This window comes from Cyprinodon tularosa, unplaced genomic scaffold, assembly GCF_016077235.1.
Source record: "Cyprinodon tularosa strain WSP-4 unplaced genomic scaffold, ASM1607723v1 ctg649, whole genome shotgun sequence".
Lineage (NCBI taxonomy): Eukaryota > Metazoa > Chordata > Actinopteri > Cyprinodontiformes > Cyprinodontidae > Cyprinodon > Cyprinodon tularosa.
The window spans coordinates 415,566-436,428 of record NW_024039395.1 but is presented as its reverse complement, the minus strand read 5'-3'; the positions used below and the strand labels follow the sequence as shown (position 1 = coordinate 436,428).

General features: G+C 37.2%; 2 protein-coding genes across 2 annotated transcripts; both read right to left on the bottom strand.

The window, feature by feature from the left end:
• On the bottom strand, positions 1-6,857 carry LOC119799093 (retinaldehyde-binding protein 1-like). Its single transcript, XM_038308826.1, has 8 exons — positions 6,719-6,857; positions 5,986-6,096; positions 5,680-5,808; positions 5,385-5,589; positions 1,792-1,970; positions 1,539-1,697; positions 910-1,020; positions 1-814 (listed from the first exon to the last, which is right to left on the bottom strand). Exons 2-8 carry the CDS (start codon positions 5,992-5,994, stop codon positions 668-670), a joined length of 939 nt encoding a protein of 312 aa, XP_038164754.1. The 5' UTR covers positions 5,995-6,096; positions 6,719-6,857; the 3' UTR covers positions 1-667.
• Positions 6,858-13,965: 7,108 nt separating this feature from the next.
• On the bottom strand, positions 13,966-20,863 carry slc39a1 (solute carrier family 39 member 1). The gene is made up of 4 exons (XM_038308844.1): positions 20,590-20,863; positions 18,523-18,653; positions 17,559-17,876; positions 13,966-15,670 (listed from the first exon to the last, which is right to left on the bottom strand). Exons 1-4 carry the CDS (start codon positions 20,702-20,704, stop codon positions 15,317-15,319), a joined length of 918 nt encoding a protein of 305 aa, XP_038164772.1. The 5' UTR covers positions 20,705-20,863; the 3' UTR covers positions 13,966-15,316.

Here is a 20,863-nt window from a genome sequence, read left to right as displayed (position 1 = left end):
TTTTGCTTTAAATTGGGTTTATTGCTATTTCAAGTTAATGAAATACAAACAAAGGATAAAAAGATCTTTAACAGAACTACAGACACATGCGCATCAATTCTAACAAATCCTTGTTTAGGTGAATGAAGCAAACAGAGGACATAAGATAAAACAGAGGGCATTTTAATCATGCATCACATTTGATCAAATGAAAAAAGGCTGCTGACAAATGGAAATTTCCAAAGGCACCACAATAATCTTGAATCATTGATCTAAGGCAGATCCATCCCCCTTTATACTATGCATACTGTTCATAAAGTCAAACTGAAAAGTGTAAGGCACAGCAATCAGAGAGACAGCAACATCTGTATTCACCATGGTTAGTTTTTAGGCAGACAGCATCCAACCAGTTAATACGAAATGTTGACTGAGTCATAATTCCCCCAAATATATTTTCCTTCCTCGGTAACGAATCGTAAGGGTATCACGGAGTACAAAAAAGCTAACAGTTATTCTTATTTATATCTACACATAATTTCCCCCACTATTATTATCTCATTCTTATCTGCAGAATGCCCCCTTCTTTCATGCTCTTATACGTCTGAATTTGGAAAAAACAAAAACAAATCTAACTTCAACATATTCCACATAGTTCCTTTTCCAGGTATGAATATATAGGAATGTTCCTTCAGAGCGCAGTGTCTTCAGAGCCAAAAAGCTGGGTGGCAATGGCTTGGCAGTCAGCCACTGGGGCTTTTCCATCGAAATCTGAAGGCAGAATACTTGCATCAAATTCTTTAAAGTAGCCGTCCAGCTCTTCCCCGTGAACAAAGACCTGTGGAGCAACAGGGGGACTTTTAGAGCTCAATGAGAGGAATTGAATAAACCAACTGGAAAAAACAGGGAGCAGCTGTGTGTGGTCATTCGTACCCGTTCCAACAGTTTGGCCTTCATGAAGGGTTTAACCACGTTGTACGTGGTGGTGAAATACCAGGGCTGGTGAATAACATGGACCGCCTTGAAACGGGCAGGAAAGGAGTCCTGCACAGAAATGCATGACACAGCACACGATGGCGGTCAAACTGCAAGGTGATTCCAACCATTTAGAGCCAGACTGTCTAAATTAAGATTCTGATTTCTGTTTTTTTTTTTTTTTTTTTTTTTTTTTTATTCCATCCAAATATGGATAATATTACATATGGGAAACTGAGGGTTAAAATGTACAACAACTTATTATCAAAATCTATTTCTGCCTTTATATGCTAATGAAAATGAAGTAAAACATTTATAAAATTTAGGGAAAAAAATCAAATACAGAAGTCAAGTAAAAAGCAAATACAGCTTCCTAATTGATGCACACATGTTTTGAGCACATATAATATTTGCAGTCAATTTTAACTACTTATTATTTGTAATACCGCCATCGTCCGCCAGAGGGCATAAGACAAATGCAGAATTAAGTAGTTTTAAATAAATTATCACTTTTGCAAAACAGGCAGATGTCTCAGAGAAGCATAATAAAGAAACACTTTTGGTATTATCAGTTCATTTGGTCTGACCTGTAGCATGTCCACCATCTTTTTGAGCTCGGCGGTCTTTATTCCTGAGGCATGCTGCATAGTAAAGCCTTTAAAGTTCTCAATCAGGACAAAGCCATTGATCTGAGTCTCTTCGTTTTCAAGCAGCTTCTCCAGGATCACACAGTATGCTCTCAGCACCTGTTTCACATGTAGAGACACATTTTATTCAGTTGCATGACCTCTAAGATCTTCAAGGTCACTATTAGTAGAAAAAATGTGTGTCAGCATCCACCTCATCAAAGGTGATCTCCTCCAGGTCCCAGCCTTCAATGTTGAAGAGCAGGACCACATGGCCATATTTGTCTCTGATTGGCAGAACTACTGGGTATCCAGCCTCTATGGTACTGCGGACTGCTTCAGGAGTGAGGTTCTCAAAGAGCTCTGGATAATCCTTCCTGAAGCGTACATAACCTGGAAGATGCACACAGCATACCAACATAAAGTACAGTATGCCTCAAAGGTCTCAAACGATTTGAGTCGATTGAGACCCAGCTGGGTTCCATTATTTGATATTCATTTAGCTAAATCTTCACTGTGTTGAAGGCAGTTGCATTATACTTGCCCCTTTTTATATATTGTGTAGGAATATGTAGTAATCTTTTTCTTAAAGTCTGCAATAAGATTTTTTTAGACTTATTTATTTCTCTTTAGTATCTTTGTGCCATTTATCCTCATTTTGAATATACATGTTTTGTTTATTTTATTTCAAAATAAAAGGATTAAAACAAATCTACTTTTTAACAGCATGGTGGCAAAAATAAGAAATAAACCGAATCATTGTTTATTTTTTTGTGCAAAAACCAAAATCATTTTAAAACAGGAATTTATGTGGTTTAATATATATTTAGGAATATGATTCATTGATTAGGATTCGTGGAAGCTCATAGGAAAATAAAAACATAAAGATAAACAGAGGTGGGTCGAGTACCCAAAAACTGTACTGAATAATACTACTTTAACATTTTTTTTTAAACTCAAGTAAAAGGAAAAAGTTGTCATCCAAACAATTACTCAAGTAAAACAAAAAAATATTTTGTAGAAAGGCTACTTGAGTATTGAGTAGCTGTTGGATAATAACATCAGATTTAATGGTTATAAATTATGCTGGCAAACAGACTTTATTTGAAAGTTCTGGCATTTTAAGACTCAAATGCCTAAAGAATATAAATAAATGTCATGATTATACAAAAAGAAATTCATGCAGGAGAAATTTGCCTTTTTTTTTTCAACATAACACCAATCCTTACAACGACAACTGTATATATGTTGTATACTGTTAATATCTACTGTTTACTGTATGTTTACCTTATTTTGGAGTAGTTCAAATTACTCAAAGGACAGAGTAATCTGAAATTTTACTCAAGTAGGAGTAACAATACTTTACAGGAATATTACTCAAGTAAAAATAAGAAGTAAACCTACTCCTAAAAGTACATGTTTTTCAAATTGTTATAGGTAAATGTAACTGAGTTAATGTAACTGATTACTACCCACCTTCATTTTTTATAAATGAATCTAGCAAAGAGAAAAGACAGCCTTGTGGATTAAACATCCTCTAATCACCTGATAGCTCCTTGGAATCCCCTACTTGCTTTTGTTTTTTTCTATATATATATATATATATATATATATATATATATATATATATATATATATATATATATATATATATATATATATATATATATATATATATATATATATATATATATACCGTAAAAGAAAATTCAGACCTATAAGAACATTTTTTTTATATAAAAATAGATTCTTTGCTTATTTTATTTGACTTATATACATCGTGCTTATGAGTATGTTAACGGCTATATAGTTTAAAAGTAAGAAAAAGTTACATCCCCCTGATAGGGTCAGATCCTAGATAAATTGCTTTAAGTGAAAGCAGATAAAGTTTCCTAAAAAAAGACTAATGTTACCGTATTTGTTTTTCAACTTCCGAAAAGAAATGGAAAAGGAGACTCTGGACAACTATGAACACCATTTAGGTTTAAGATTCTTAAAAAAAAAAAAAAAAAAAAGTCACTAATGTAACATGGGTGGCATGACTTCAGGAACACATTTGAATAAAGCAAAAACAACATGATCTTCACATCAAAACAGAACTAAAGTGAAATGTTCCCCTCCTTAGATCTTTACCTTCAGTGTTGGGAACCTGAAACAATATGAGTCTGTCTCAGAGCCGAGCCTCATGGTACCGAAGCCCTAATTAACTAACAGAAACCTGACTGTGTGCAGTGCCAACTCACACTTTACATTTTACCCTCATCTAAATAAAATCTGATCGGGATGAATCCAATGGTGTGTTTAAATATCTGGTTCATTTAATCGGGAATCCTTCTAAAATACACAGTTTTCAACGTACAGTTAATATTATTATTGCTCGATACAACAACACCCACAGAAACTATGATATATGGTTATAGAAAAGGTTGAGATGTTAAAAAGGTTTGTGCATTTTCAGTGCATGCAGCTGAAGGACAAGGGCACATCAAAGGGTGTCCTATTTAATTAAAGTGTCTTCTGCCTTTAATCTCCTCTGATATCCAACACATCCCAATCAGCTCAGGGATGGCGCAGTTCCCAGGGCCAACAAGTGGAATCAACTTGCTGTCCAATTTTGGACACAAAGGCGGGCTTTGTCAGGAGAGATTCCAGCATACTAAAGCTCCCAATTAATGAATACATGACCCACTGTTTCAGAGATTCATAAAACAAGGAAACAAAGGATAGCTCGTACTTAATTACTGGAGTTTTTGAAAATTTCCTGCAGAAAGTGAACGAAAGCACAGCCGAATCAAGTTATAAACATACACTGATTATATAAGATTCTTCTTTTCTTATTTACATTAAAATGAGACTGAACTACTTCTTAAAATTCAGAAGTCATACCAAGGCTTTAAATTATGTTTTTATTTTGCAATTTGAGGTTATCATCGGAAATAGTTCCCAGTCTGTAATTATATATTACAGTAAACTTGTGGAAATGTAAGTACACACCAAAGTTGTAGATGCTATACTTCAATCTGCTTCTTCTGCTCATTTTGCCAATCGGGTGATTATGAGTCTATCTGGATAATTATCAAATAATATAAATAAATATATTAACATACTATTTTAAGTTCTGCAAAATCCCCATATTTGCTGCCTAAATGCAAGAGCACAGTTATGAGTTTCATCTGAAGTTGCAGATTGAGACAACCAGCAGGGTCAACCAGAATATCTTTTCTCACTCTGCCTTTTCTAAGTTTATTCAACTGACTTTTAACGTGACGTGTAAAATTATATTGGTTTTTTTGTTGTTTCAATGTTTTTTTTAAAAATCAGATCTTGGATCTGAGTGAGAAAGCCTGTATAAATGCAGATTGAATAGAAATAAATTCCTTTCACTGTTGGCAAAGTCATGTTCAGTCCCCATCTAATAAATGCATCTTGCTCCTAAACATGCTCATCTATGGGAAAAAGAACCTTCTTTGTTTTTTTGGCACAAAAGGTTTAGAATTTGTACCTAGAGATAATAGGATTTTTAAAGCTGCACCATCCTTTCTCTGATATCTTGGCTATATCATTTTGATAAACAAAAGGAATATGTGTCTCAGGTGTTTCCTTAAAAAAGGTCAGCCTGTATTTAATCCACAATTTTCCCAGTCACAATTTTTAAAGGCATAAAAATGTGATCTTTTTTCTTATGTCAATTTTTTTTTATCCAACTTGACCAAAAACAGAAGAATAAATGATAACTGAAGTTGAAAATAAGGAATGACGGCACTATTATGGATATGGATACAGGATTATGCTTCCTCTGTTCCTCACCTTTCATGAGCTCATGGGCTCTGGAGACATCAAATTTTCGTGCTCTGAGAAAGCGAACCAACAAAGAGTCCGGTTTGTCCCCAAAGCGTTCCTGCACTAGTTTGGCCAAGTCGTCCCCCTCCGATGCCCTCTCTTTTATCATGGCCCGTAGATCTTTCAGTGATGACGCCCGTCTTTCATCTGTCTCATGCAGCTCATCCTTTGCCTTAAAAAAATTTTAATCAAATATAAAATATGTTAATGAAACAACAGCATTTCTACAGACAACAAACCTCTCTCAGAGACCAGCTTCTACCTTCTGCACAGTATGGCCAGGTAGTTTGTGGCACGGTCCAAACACTGACCCATGATCCTTTACTGTCAGGTGCTCCAGCTTTGCCCTCATGGCCTGCTCCTCCTCCGATACCATACGGAAAGTTCCAGTCTGCACAAAGAGGAATCTGTTACTTTAGATGAACTCTTCTACATTAAACACAACTCTGAACCCCCTCTGAGCTGATTCACACCATCTGTGTGATCTGTTTCACACCATTAGCGCAAGGACTGGCCTAGCTTCTATTGAACAGAGGCTCGAGAAGGTGTGTAAGGTGGTTAAACTTACAGCAGCCATGGTTGTAACGTCTCACAGCAGCAACACTCAGAAGAACCAGAACAAAATGGTCACAGATGAATAAATCTCCCACTCATCCACTGCTAAAGCAATCTCTCAGGTCTGTGAGAAGACACAGGACAGATGAAGCAAAATTAAAATTTATTTATTTTTTATTTTTTTTCTAATTCATAGTGAAGTAGTTCAACAGGAGAAAATGTTTTTATTTCATCAAAATAATCATGCTGCCACAATATTTACAGGCAGGAAGCTTTTCATCCAGTCATTTAACTTCACTGATTAAAATACTTTTATTCCTAGAATAGGAAAAAAATAAACTCCATAACAATGAAGATTTCTTAATTATTTACTATCAATTATTATAATATAATATTGTTTCACAATATATATATGTATATATATATCATATATATAATCTTAAATTATACACTTTCATATAAATAAAACTGTGACTCTAATGTTTAAATATATCTGCCTATTTAAGGTTTTCAAAAGCTAATAAAGAAGTAGCTTCTCTCCACTGTTAATTTTAAACCCATCTGCCATCTTAACATCAGAAGTATTGATTGATTGATTAAATAACTTCATCCGCCTTCTGCAAGAAATTAATTTGATAATATTTTTTCTTTTGTTCTAATTTTTATTTTTATTTTTTGCTAAACAGCTCTAATTGTATCTTTGTCTGCCCCTGCCTGTATTTAAATAAAAGGCTGAGTGGCCTTACCTTCTGCAGACAGGATGAGAGTCCTACGTAGAGTGGCAGAGGACAGCGGCACGGCAAGGAGGACCAGGAGGACCAGGAGGGGGGGGGGAGTTCCTGAAACGTCACTCAGAGAGGGATTAAACTTGATTCAGTGGATTACAGCGAGTAGTTAATCAGGGTGACACAGGCTGTGAAGCTGCATGCAGGTGAAGACGTGTTGGCTTATGTTTTGAAAATGTATCCAAGTTTGTAGTCTGTAGTCTTTTAATGTTATTAATGTTATGTCAGTTATTCTCTAACTTTATAACCAGCTTCTTTTTGCCCCAGATAACATTTAAACAGGCAAGTTTTTGTTTTGATTTATTGCAAATATTTGATCATTCTGTGGCTTTTTGTTATTTTTACTTCACAATAAAAAATTATCTGGAATTCTACTGACTTTAAAGAAACCACTTCACCTTTTTTTTAATTTTTTAGGTCATTTGATTTGAGAAGCGAAGTTGGAAACATCTAAAAACAAAGCTTAAAACTGCAAACATTGTCAGACATATTAAAGGTTAAAACTATCCCTTAAAAATCTTTAAATTCCATTTTCATACACTTGTTAGCCTGCATACAAAGTATCAGTTCCTGCATATACACTCCTATTCAATAAGTGAAATGAAGCATCTTTTAAAAATAACCTTAAAGCAGCTATTGAACATGTTTTTCATTGAGCACACATTTCTGCTTGGAAAAAAATTCAATACATCTTTTTATTTGGTCTGATTTAACATTTAACAACGGAAGTTCAACTGAATAAACTGATTACTCTCCTCCATCCGCCTACGACACAGCCAATCAGCTTTGAACCACGCCTCCACCAAAGCCAGTCAGCATCCAAAGTTCATCTTAAAAGGCCTCCGATCCACAACTCATCTGCTCCTGTGCGCAGGCGGTGGTTGAGCTGTCTGACTTCATTCAGATGACACCGTTTCCACCCACCTCCATCTCCTCCTCCACCATCGTAGCTAGAACTTCATCAGAATTTCATTCTCTTACTGTATCCCGCGTCTCATTTCAACCAGTCGGGCCGAAGACCGCCATGTTGAGCCTGGTTCTGCCAGAGGTTTCTTCCCAACGGGGAGTTTTTCTTCTCCACTGTCACTTCATGCTTGCTCATCATGGACAGGTTCTCTCAACCTTTGTTATCCAAGCTGGACTCTGATCTTCCAGGTCCCTGAGTGAAGCTCTAGTATCAACGCACGCAGTCCACTGGATCTCCCCATAAAGCTCAGCAGACCGTCTCACTAACCAGCAGTCTGCAGACTAACCAACTTCATCTATCTCCACTCCACCACCAGTTTCAGGCCTGGGGGAAAACAGCCCTGTTCTTTATTCCTGTTCATGCATATCAATCAAAATTCAGCGCTATGTTTCCTGCTGAGGTCTGAGCGCCAAAGACAATGTAATTGTATCAATAAATTTATTCTAATTGTCTTTTCTCTCTGTGTGAGTTTTTCAGCTTCAACTAAAGCTAAATGTTGTGTTTTCATCAGCTGTAAGTGGAAAATGTTCATGATTAATAGAAATAATGGTTTGCAAAAATGTATTTGCATGTAAAAATCTGTATCATGTGTTTCACCTCGTAAAAAGAGGAAATGAAACAAATAAACTTTTTAATGTTATTAATAAAATACCCATCTGAGCCCATAGTGTGATTTCTTCCAGTATTTTAACCGTGGGAAATATATTGACTGTGACATTTTTCCCCCCTACATATAATGTTATAGAGGAGCTATGATGTTTTCCTCTCCACAATGTCGGACTGGAAGTGACCCAGCTTACATGTGATGTGGAAGCTGCAGCTTCGTCTCAGCCCTTCAGTGCCTGTCGGTCCGTCATGTGAGCAGGATGGCCTACAGTGAAACATTCCCGTGCGCATTCTTTGCAGTCCTGCTCAGAGGGGGGCAGCTCTTGTTTTCTGTCCCACATTAAGGATTACTTTTCCATGATTGCACAGCATCAGACAGGGTTGTCTCCTCTAAAGTACCAGACACTTCCTGCACCAACAACGATTGCAAACTTTTTACCTTTTATTAGTTAAATAGAACATGAAGTTCTATGTTAGCTTTTCCTCTTGTATCAGGACTTTAAGCTGAAAAGACACTAATTGATCTACTCCAGGTGACACAGTAATCTGTTCCCTAAATGTAGAATTTACTGCAGCCTTAAGATGAAATTAAAGGCATGGTTTAACCAAAATATAATTTTAAAAATAATTTTATGAAGATAAAAAAAAAAAAAAAACTTGTATCTTTGGTATTCATCTCCCTATTTCAGTTAACATCAATAATCATACCAGCAGAGTGTTATTCTATGGATGATACTTAGTTTGTTCGCTATTTCTACATTTTAATTTTTATTTTTTGCTTGCTTGGACTACTTTAGTTTGTAGTTGTAGATCAAAAGCATAATCAATCAGAGACCTATTTTAATTTAGTCTGATAATTTTAGCTTACCTTTACACCATTTTGAATCCTTTGTGTCGTGTTCATATTAAGATGATGCAGACGTCTTAGTTTGTTTCATTTTGCTGACTGCACTACCACTACAATTGGTTGTATTTATATGTGCTTTTAAATAACTTTACATCTTGATGGAGGAATGTAAACATTTCTCATGGTGTTGAGCTCAATTGATCTCTTCTTAGTCGATTACTATTTTTCTTTTGGTTAGATTGCAGCAAGTTTACTGATATCCATGTGTTTTGAGCTATCCCTCTCAACAAACTATAAAATGTTGGTTATCTAAGTTTAGCTCTATGGATTTTATATTTTTTTTGCTACTTTTGCTCTGTCCACTAGGTGTCCTCTCTCACCAGTCCTGTTTCACCTCAACATAATTTCTCCTGTCTCCTATTGAATTCAAAGTGAACATTTCTGACATGCATTTTCATGGCTTCTTTTCTAATTGGCAACACAGTGGCATTATTAGTCATTCTATTTTGTCATTTCTGTAAAGTTTTCCATAACTGAAGACATGAAAGAAAACAGTAGGTTTTGAAATCAAACGCTAAAGCTCAGAAATGTCCCTCTGTCAGAGCTTGCTGCTATCATGTTATAGGAATGGGGAGATTAGGGCAGGTATGCAGCTATTTTATAACTTCAAAATTACAGCAGTAATTATTCTTGGTGCTGGTTTTGACTGTTCAGACTACATTTTTATATGTCTTTGTTTTTGCTGTTACTTATGTGAGATATACACTATATTGCCAAAAGTATTTGCTCACCTGCCTTGACTCACATATGAGCTTAAGTGACATCCCGTTCCTAATCCATAGGGTTCAATATGACGTCGGTCCACCCTTTGCAGCTAGAACAGCTTCAACTCTTCTGGGAAGGCTGTCCACAAGGTTTAGGAGTGTGTTTATGGGAATTTTTGACCATTCTTCCAGAAGCGCATTTGTGAGGTTGCACACTGATGTTGGACGAGAAGGCCTGGCTCTCAGTCTCCGCTCTAATTCATCCCAAAGGTGTTCTATCGGGTTGAGGTCAGGACTCTGTGCAGGCCAGTCAAGTTCATCCACACCAGACTCTGTCATCCATGTCTTTATGGACCTTGCTTTGTGCACTGGTGCACAGTCATGTTGGAAGAGGAAGGGGCCAGCTCCAAACTGTTCCCACAAAGTTGGGAGCATGGAATTGTCCAAAATGTCTTGGGATGCTGAAGCATTCAGAGTTCCTTTCACTGGAACTAAGGGGCCAAGCCCAGCTCCTGAAAAACAACCCCACACCATAATCCCCCCTCCACCAAACTTTACACTTGGCACAATGCAGTCAGACAAGTACCGTTCTCCTGGCAACCGCCAAACCCAGACCCATCCATCAGATTGCCAGATGGAGAAGCGCGATTCGTCACTCCAGAGAACGCGTCTCCACTGCTCTAGAGTCCAGTGGCGGCGTGCTTTACACCACCGCATCCGACGCTTTGCATTGCACTTGGTGATGTATGGCTTGGATGCAGCTGCTCGACCATGGAAACCCATTCCATGAAGCTCTCTGCGCACTGTTCTTGAGCTAATCTGAAGGCCACATGAAGTTTGGAGGTCTGTAGTGATTGACTCTGCAGAAAGTTGGCGACCTCTTCGCACTATGCGCGTCAGCATCCGCTGACCCCGCTCCGTCAGTTTACGTGGCCTACCACTTCATGGCTGAGTTGCTGTCGTTCCCAAACACTTCCATTTTCTTATAATACAGCTGACAGTTGACTGTGGAATATTTAGGAGCGAGGAAATTTCACGACTGGATTTGTTGCACAGGTGGCATCCTATCACAGTTCCACGCTGGAATTCACTGAGCTCCTGAGAGCGACCCATTCTTTCACAAATGTTTGTAAAAACAGTCTGCATGCCTAGGTGCTTGAATTTATACACCTGTGGCCATGGAAGTGATTGGAACACCTGATTCCAATAATTTGGATGGGTGAGCAAATACTTTTGGCAATATAGTGTATGTTTAAAGCAAAGGTACTTGACAGGGATTGTATATGAGCAATGTATCACCTTCTTGTATTTTATCTCCAACTTTCTTTCCACCAACCCTGCAGCTTCTCTCTTCTCTCTGAAGAGAAGAGCTCCTTACTGGATTATAGCATTCTACACGTAGGTTTAAAAGGTTAGTGTTGGTCTAATTTCACCACAACATCTTCCTACATGTTTGCAGTGTCTTCTATGTGGCTTTTTGATCCTATTTTATTGCAACTTCTTGCAGCTTTCTCTCAATAAAGGCTTCCTTTTTAACACTCACCAATAAAATTCAGATTTGTGGAGCCTTCAACGAAATACAGGAGGAAAAGCCTTTAATGATAATAAAGTTTGTGGAGTTACCTAGTGGATATGGACACTTCACAAGCCTCTATAAATACAGAAATGTCCCTGTAGTAGCAGCATGTTCTGTTCCATCCACTCTTCTGTTTCATCATACTAACTGGATTTACTGGTAACATCAACATTTATAAAAGAGTTTGAACTGAGCTGCTTTCATCTTGATTCCCGTTTTAAAACAAAAAACTTGTAATAAAATTGCAAGAACTCATTAAAAGACACATTCTAGCGGGCACATCTAATTTCTATTAACTGATATCAGTTATGAACGTTTCCTAATGGCTTAATCTGAAGATTAAACACTAAAGAACATGAAACTAACAGGAAACCATGTGTTTCAATTCCAAGAGCAATATGTGAAAATACAGTCGAGTTTTGTGCCTAAGACGAGGTTAATGAGCTGGACGAACAGATAAAGCGCCTGTCTCCCACCGCAGCTGAACGCTCTAACTTCCAGCTCTGCACACTGAATGCTCTGTTTGCTCAAACTGGCACATTTACTGTGCTTTTGTCCCCCCACAAACACTGCTCATTAGTGGATGTTTATGGATGACCTCCTATTGCCTCACAATAGTGAACATGGGTTAACAAGGTCTCCAGATCCCACATCAGACAAACATTTTCCCCCTCTGGAATAAGGAGCTTTGTTCCTGGATGGGATGAACTTTCCTCATGTTAGACAGGCTGCAGGCCTCAGCTGATGCAAAAGCTCATAGAAAGACCTCCTTTACGCCTGAAATCCGCTTCATTTTGGGAGTCAATTCTACAGTTTGGGGATATTTACAACTACTCTGATTTCTCAGAAGTCCTTATAACACTTTCCTAGTGACTTATTAGCTCCTTGCCAATGAACATCCCCATCCTCCCTCCATTACTAATCAGTAAACTCCTCTAGTTCATTGATTTCTTGATAAATTACCTGTTATAACATCAATATGTCTTACAATCTGCAGTAAAGAGGAGCTATAAAAAATGCTGTCACAAACATTTTTAACCTTAAAGTGCTGTGAAATGCATGTCCTGCAAGTCAATAACTGGATGCAATCAAATGATTTTCCTTGACAGAAACTTTTAACTGATCTGACTGTATTGTCTCTGTGAAGTGCTTTAAATGTTGTGTTGTGAATTAGCACTATATAAATACAGTGAATTAAAAAAAATTAATGTTTTGATTCATGATGCCTTCCATCAAAGTAAACTGAAGCTCTGAACAGAAAACCAAGTCTGTGACAAAATACCTTTACCTGCCTATACCTATTAAAATGGTGGAATTTAAGGTTAAATTTGAATTAAGTAGGATTAATGCTACAGTGGTTAATTTCCATAAGCTCCAACTCTGCTTTATAACTGCTACATGTGTAGGATCACAAAAAAGCATAAAGTAAAGCCACTGGATAGGATTACAATTTTTGAAGGAGAAAATATGGATCAGTGAAGAACCCTTTCAAACTTAAAAAAAAAAAAAGGAAAAAAAAAAAAGGAGTTTGGGTAATTCAAAAGTTAAAGGGCACAATTTAAGGAAAGGGGTTGGGAAGCTAATTAACCATGTAAAGCAAAACCAAGTATTATTTGTGCTTTTTTATAACTTAAAAATTGAATTTTTGAAATTTTGATATGATTGTAGTGGGGCTACATATTGAGGCAGTGGCACTGTTGCCTTGCAGCAAGGAGGTTCCGGATTCGATCCCTGCTTCCTGCATGTTCCCCTTGTATGTGTGGGTTCTCTCCGGGTACTCCAGCTTCCTCCCACTGTCCAAAAACATGACTGTTAGATTAATTGGCTTCTCTAAATTCTCCTTAGGTGTGAGTATGTGTGTGAATGGTTGTTTGTCCTGTTTGTCTGTGTAGCCCTGCGCTGGACTGGCGACCTGTCAGGGTGTAGCCCGCCTCTCGCCCATTAACAGCTGGAGATAGGCACCAGCACTCATGCTCACTCTATGTGAAATATTATAGAGAACAAAGTCCAGTTCTAATGGTATTGGTAAACAAAGTGTTACAAGAAGGGGAGTCAATGTAAAAATCAATTGTTTGACAAAGTGTAGGAACTTTTTCTCCCACTCATTAAAACCCACTTACCGGTAAATGGTGGGATTTTTTTTTTTGGTACTTTTTATAGAGTAACTTCTACTCATCTTTACCAGGGCTGCAACAAAGCATATAACCTGCTCTGTATAAATATTTCTCTAAGTTATGTTTTGGTGTTGATAAACTAGTAAGTAATGTGATTTTTTGTGGTTAAAAAAAAACCTCTACATCTCTACAGTCTAAAAAAGGCTTTTCTACGAGTTATCCTCAGATGTATTATGGGGTTAAAAATTTTAAGGTAATCTTTTTTAAAGGTAAAAATGAATGTGAAAACCACTCCAACGTATGTCTGATGTCGCATTTAATGTGGTTTAAGGTGGATAAAAAAATAAAAAATAGTAATACATTTGAAGGAGCAACAGCACCATCTGGCGGCTGACTGACTAAACCAATTCATTCAAACCAACCATGTGAACATAAAGATCTACAGCCAAGACCTCTTTGGATGAAAGTAAAACATATGCTGCAGTGTGGAAAAAATATCTTTGCACCAATTTTAGTGTCATAATCTCTTTACTTTTTTCAGGCTTATAAACCAAAGTCACCCTCTTAAGAAAAAGAACAATGATAAGGCACAAGCTCAGGATGCCATACCAACTACTTTGCTTGTTTTTTAACTGGTTACTACATTTTGCAAAGCAAAGTACAGGGTACACAAGGCAGAAGTGAAATCTGTGGATGCCGTTTCCTTGAAACGAAACAACAAAAAACCTTAGTAAAGTTAGCAAATTTTAAGCTGGTATCATCATTTTCCTGACAAACAAAGCAGATATTTCTGTTTCCACAATATTTACCACAATGAGGAAACAATCGGACCGAGACAAGACAAACTAGAATAGGAATTATGATGACAGACTGAAGCTAGAGCTGCTTTTAAATACATCTAAGCGTGAGAAACTGCTAAACACATACTTTTGGGTTTCAAGTCAGTTTATCAGTACCGCCGCCTAAAAATATACAAAGTTTCTCTAGTCAAATAGAACAGAAACTCTTTGATTACTTTTTGAGCCGGTTTAGTGTAGGAATTTACATACAATTCTAAGAAAAAAAAGTCAGTGCAGGAACATTGTTTAAATTTACTAAAATCAATAAAATACTTGATTTTATGAGAAATTTAAGGTGGAAACAACAATAATCACGGAGTGTATCATAAAAAGCAGTGCATGTAATGCTTCTTAGGAACTGGGAGCTGTCAACTTTCTTTCTAATAAACAAACATGTAAACATTTCTTCTGTTTTTTTTTTTTATAGAAGCACTAAGACATTTTTTTAAATAGGGCATCTCGTATTATATCCTGTTGCTTCCTTAACATCATAAAAGGTACAAAAACAGTGATTTGATGCAAAAAGTAACAACCCTACCTGTGTTTTGCTTTATCAAACATAGTTCTATGTGTTCTGACTGGATAAAATAATCTTAAAACAGCATATAAAGATAATATGATAACCGCCAACATATACACTCAACATAACATTTCAAGCATGAATGCACAAGCGTGTTGTGAAACATTTTTCACCTAAAAATGTCCAGAGTTCAGTATAACAGTGCAGTAGATTTTGTTTAAAATGGTGATCATTTTGAGATAAAGTGACCAAAAGGCTTGTGGAAGCTGGAGTAGGAGGCACAAAGTGCACAGGTTGCATCCCCCACAGATGCTCCCGCGGAGCTCTCAGCCTATAAACGTCAGCGCTGCCATGACGGTGAAGCCCAGCAGGATGAAGAACACCTTTAGCACCTGGTTCCCGGCTGAGTTCAGCTCATGTGGGAGGATCTCCATGAAGGTGATGTACACGAATGTTCCGGCGGCGAGCCCCTCCAGGATGCCCTGTATCAGAGCCCCGGCCGCCAGCCCTGCCTCCATCACGCTGATCCCGATGGCGATGCCTAAAGGTGACATCAGGGCGAACACGCCGATGTACGCAGCAATCCAAAGTGGCTGAACGGCGCTCTGGACCAGCTTCACCGACAGGCTGAATACTATGATGCTCTTATGGACCAGGATGGCGATACAGATCTCTAACACCTGCAAAACAGAAATAATCATAAAAAAAAAATCAAATAATCTTATCAGTGATGAGGTTTAAGAAACTGGTAAGAAACTTGGACACATTTCAGGCCTCTAAATCCTTTTCCACTAAAGTCCAAAGGTGTCCAGCAGCTGCCCAGTTGCACTTTGGAACTTATTCACCATTAATTAAACTTCTAAACAGCCTTATCTAAACAACACTACAAAATAACTGTACTACGGAGATATAAGCACCATTGCTAACAATTAAGCTACATCAGATTTTTGCATTTACTCAGGTTCCATTTGATGATCTAAGACAAATCTGTAAGTTAATATGTGCTTTTACATGGCTGCAAATAAGTTATTAATAGAGAGCCCACATTTAAAACCCCGGATAGCAAAACAGCTCAGTCTGATGATGCAGATGGTTGGTACCTCAAGGCAACATCAGCAGAAACAGGCTAATGTATCCAAATCAGCTAAACGTTGAAAAGTCAGACACTCTGACTTCTATTAGGTTTCTCATTTCAAAACTCCAAGATCTAAATCGCTAAATCTAATGTCAGCTTTCAGCATAATCTAAGGAAATAACATGCTAACTTTATGCCATATTTTCCCAATATAGCTGAACCTTCATTTAGAATTTGGATTTTCATGTTATAGAAAAGAAAATAAGCAATGATGTCTTAAATTGTTCAACAGACTTCTTTTTGTAATACTTGTTTTTATTAACGAAATGTATCAAGAGCTGGAAGAGGAAAAAAAAGCTTGAAAGTTGTTGTTGATGGAAACCTATAGAAATATGCAAATGTTGGAAAAACCAATCTATTGTAAGCTATCAACCTGCAGCACAGCCGTTTACATACATTTAGGGAACTAAATGCAGTTTCTCCTTCTCCTGGTAAAGATGCTTAAAAACTCCTAGAATTAAATGAATGGTGCATATTCAGAAATAATAAAGCGATGCAGCAGTTAAATATTTTATTAATGAATCTACCAATAATTATTTTAATACCTCAATAAAAAAATGTTTGAACAAAAAAGAATTAGATATTTAGATGCACTGTAAAGAGGGAAATAATGTTTTTAAATCATAAATTCAATACTTAGAAAAGCTACTTGAGGAGCTCTAGATAGAGTATAACTATAAATATAAAAAGATTTTCCCATTTTTAAATGCAAAATGTTAACATATTTCTTAATTTCTGCTTTCAGTAGGATGTTTTAGAATCTGGTTGTTCCAACGAATGATTAATCAACCACAAAAGCAGTTAACGATTAGTCTAAGAATCGATTTTGCTCTAAATTAAAGGTTTTTAACCAAACTACTGGTAAAAAAAATGACCCCCTGCTGTCAGTGTGTCGCAACAATACCAGAATTACAGCATTTTGTCTGATCGTTTAAAAGTTCAGAGGTTTAGATGTGCTGATGTCTCTCTGCTGCTCTTCTTTATTTAGCTCACACTATATAAGAGACCGGCTCAAGGACATCGGTGAACGAGGAGGTGAACAATTTCTCTGCTGATCTGGTCAGATGTTTGAAGTCATGATATGGTTTAGAGTCCAATGCAGACTCCTATTGATATATTTTACTGATAATCCTCCGGTTTTGGGTGCAGAGGTAGAGAGAGCAACCAATGGAGGGAAGCTTCAGTCATCAGAGCAGCTCAGATTCACCAGGACTGTCAGTAAAAGGCTGATGTACTGTGATTTATTGGTTTTCAGTGCATTCTGACGCTCCAAACTGAAAGTTTTCTCGAAACACATTTCGCAAGCTTGACTGGGAATTTTTTAAAAACAGAAGTAAAGTGGGGTAAGGCTGTAAAAAGAAAATGATTATATTCTACAATTCACTTTGTAAAGCAGGAAGATAATGAAGCTGAAGGGCTCTCCATCATCTCACCTTAGAGTCGGTGTTCTGGAGGCCGATAGCAAGCCCTTCAAAAACCGAATGCAGCGAGAGGGAGAGGAAGAGCATAAAGGAGCGAAAGGGGGAGTGAGCCTGGAAGTCGACGTGGACGTGGTGCCCGCTGCTCTCCAGGTCGGCCGTTGTAACGGCCCCAGCATGGCTGTGGCCGTGCCCATGCCCGTTCTCTGATAATAGTGGTGCCCTTTCGCCGTGAGCGCCCCTCATCTGACGGCAGCTGAGAACCATCTTCTCCAGGATGAGGACGGTGAAGAAGCCAGCAGCCATGATGAACTCTGGCAGTGGAAAGCTGGTCTGTTAGAGATGAATGAAGAGGTTAGACCAAAGGCAAAACTTTTGTAATAGGAAATCGATATGAAAAAAACAATAAAAACAACAATTGTACTTTTTCAGACATGGATGGTGAACGACAAAAACCCTTCAATGACAAGTGTATCATATTTGATGAGTTTTTGAGACCTCTCCATCATCAGTGTGATTTTTTTTTCTAGAAGACCTTGACTTACATAATCAGAAATATGTAATGAACAGAAAACGTATATAAGTTTATACAGAAATGCCTAATGTATAAAAATATAAATGTATAAAAAAATGTGATTCAAATAAATGATCCAATTTAACTTTTATTTCATTTGTCAGAAGGTGACAACCCTTACTTAAAAAAAAAAAAATTTCTGTCAATTATTTCATGGTCCATACTTTAAAGTGTTAAGGAAGCATAAGCACATCCCTTTAGCTTCTTTTGTTTATCCATTCTGAGACTGGATCTTTAGCACCCCAGTTTGGGAATAAGTGTATTAATGAATTGGCTAAAGCATGAACGTATCGATATATCAGGGGAAAAAAAGCAAATATCAACAGGCTGATGTATCGTCCATCTCTAACATACAAACATGAGAATCCTATCATCGGTCTGTGTGTTAGTTTAGGCAGGACCTACCTCCACCTTCTGAGCATCCAGCTCTGCGCTAATGTCCGACAGGTAATCTGGGATGATGTCCAACAAACATGCTGCCAGGAAAACGCCACCGGCAAAACAGCTGATCAGGCTTAGAACTATCCGGTGGGTTTCTGCAAATCCAGAGATGACATCAGACATGAGACAACAGACGACTATAGCTCAATCTCTTCTTATAGTAGAGATTTTTTTAGAAAACAACATACATAAATAAAAAAATCTATGTTTTTATTGGTTTCAAACCGTGCTGTTAATACAGTACTTCTCCAATACAGATAAACTTAAAACAGGCAGACCTGTTTGAGGATGAAAAGTTCATTTTAAATGATTTCAGGTGTAAATTCAGGTTTACCTTGTAAAAGTCTATGCCTGTTTTTTGAGAACCAACTATGATTTTATTAAGTTCTATATTCTTCCCCTTTTTGTGTCATCTTAAATGCAAAATATTTGTTCTTTTTCTTTACAATTTTGATGTAATTACTGCTCTAAGTGGGTTACTCTGTCAGTTAAAGGCAGTCCATTTAGTCCATTTAACCATTTATCAGTTACTAAATCAGTTGTCGTTTATTTCTATAATCAATTAATCACAATTAATCCTATTAATTTTTTCAGCCCTACTATCTGCAGTAATGTTGAACTTATATATTTAATATTAAATTACTATTTTCTTCTTTTTAAATGAAACATATTTGGTAGAGACTGATCCCCTACTATGATGCTACCACTACCGTGTTTGATTGTGGTTGAGGTCCTCCTTTTGGTTCTGCAATACGTCGCTTTGGTGTCAAACGTACCGTTCAAATTTGTGAAGTAGAGTTCATGAATGATTCAGCTACCAAACAAAAAACCCTGAAAACTAAACACAGGATTTTCATGTTTGACTATTGAGGGTGAAGCTGGGTGAATGAGGCTCTAAAGTTAGATGCTGTCACAAGACAACGTTGGAATGTTGAAGTGCAAAGCTACCCAATCAGTGCTGCAGTTTCTTGCTATTTAGCTGAATTTTACATTATAAGTTACATCTTAAAGGTGGAATATATTTTCACAGCCCTGAGTTATCATCTTTTATATTTGTTTACATGTTTTATACTACTGTTTATGAATAAATTGTAAAACTGAACCTTTAATGGAAAAAATAATAAATGTTTTCTTCCAAACAGGGAATAAAAAAAATTAACTGAGTATCATGTGATTAAAGTACCAGCACAGAGGTCAAAATGACTCAGTTTCAGCACACGAGGATACGAGATGGAGAAATGTTACTTTCACTTCCATATACACATGCATTCACCATTTAGACAGACTTTTTTTTTTTCTTTAGCAATAGATTAAATGTAATCATGTGTGATGAAGAGTTAGAGCTCCAGGCTTTATCCTCATCAGGTGATCCCTGCCAGCCCAGGGCAGTGAGATGGGAGGCCTGCTGGCTGTCAGATGCTTTAACTAAGCCTTTATACACAGAAAATCGTTTAACATAAAAAAAAACAAATATATCAGGAAGATGTTTAGAATGTGTTACTGACTGAGCTGTCACAAGGTAAGATTCTCATTGTGTTCATTGCCTTATCTCTGCTCCGTTGTCTCAGAATCAAACACATCCTTTGTCACAGTAAATAAACTCATCAGAGAGCCATTACCTTTGCAAAATCAGCGGAAGGCAAATCATGTGACACCAAATTAAACGCAGCATGATCAAATGTAATCTAACGGCTGGGAAACCGATCGTTCTAAGTGGAGCGTTTTTGAAACCGAATCTCATTCAAATTTCGTTCAATTCAAAGTTGATTCCATTTCCCCGAGACAAGTCTAAACAGTAGAAAAACAAGAGAAAGCTAGAAACAAACACCACGTCCCACTTTGTCTTTCGGCGTTCATAATGTAACGAAATATGTATACAAAGTATAATTAATTAGCTTTTCGGTATTATGGACGCATATGTAGGAAGTGTATTATTAAAAACCACTAATATGTGTTTAAAAACAGATCTTTTGATTAAATCTGGATACATTAGTTAAAAGCCCACGCTAAAATAAAGCATAAAACACCAACCTGTCCCGTTTGTGTCTCTGAACCATTTGACTCTAGCAGGAATTAATCCAAAGAGGAGAGTCAGGAGCAACAAGCCGACCAAAGCTCCGACTTTCACCTGCAGGAGGTACTCCATGGTTAAAGCAGACCTTCAAAGTGGAGCCGAAGAGTCGGACCTAAACTCTACAAGCATCGGAGTGTCAATCAAGCCATAAGATTAACTGATAACATCTCAGTCCTATGAGGAGCGCCTCACTGAAGCAACAACACCAGTGTTGATATTTAGAAACCACTG

Excerpts from the sequence above, each read along its gene's own strand:
- LOC119799093 (XM_038308826.1), bottom strand. Across the intron at positions 1,971-5,384 it reads AGCCCATGAGCTCATGAAAG|GTTATGTACGCTTCAGGAAG; the intron begins GTGAGGAACAGA and ends TGCATCTTCCAG. Across the intron at positions 1,021-1,538 it reads AGATGGTGGACATGCTACAG|GACTCCTTTCCTGCCCGTTT; the intron begins GTCAGACCAAAT and ends ATTTCTGTGCAG.
- slc39a1 (XM_038308844.1), bottom strand. The coding sequence starts at position 20,704 with ATGGAGTACCTCCTGCAGGTGAAAGTCGGAGCTTTGGTCGGCTTGTTG. Across the intron at positions 18,654-20,589 it reads CAGAGACACAAACGGGACAG|AAACCCACCGGATAGTTCTA; the intron begins GTTGGTGTTTTA and ends CTGGATTTGCAG. Across the intron at positions 15,671-17,558 it reads TCCAGAACACCGACTCTAAG|GTGTTAGAGATCTGTATCGC; the intron begins GTGAGATGATGG and ends TCTGTTTTGCAG.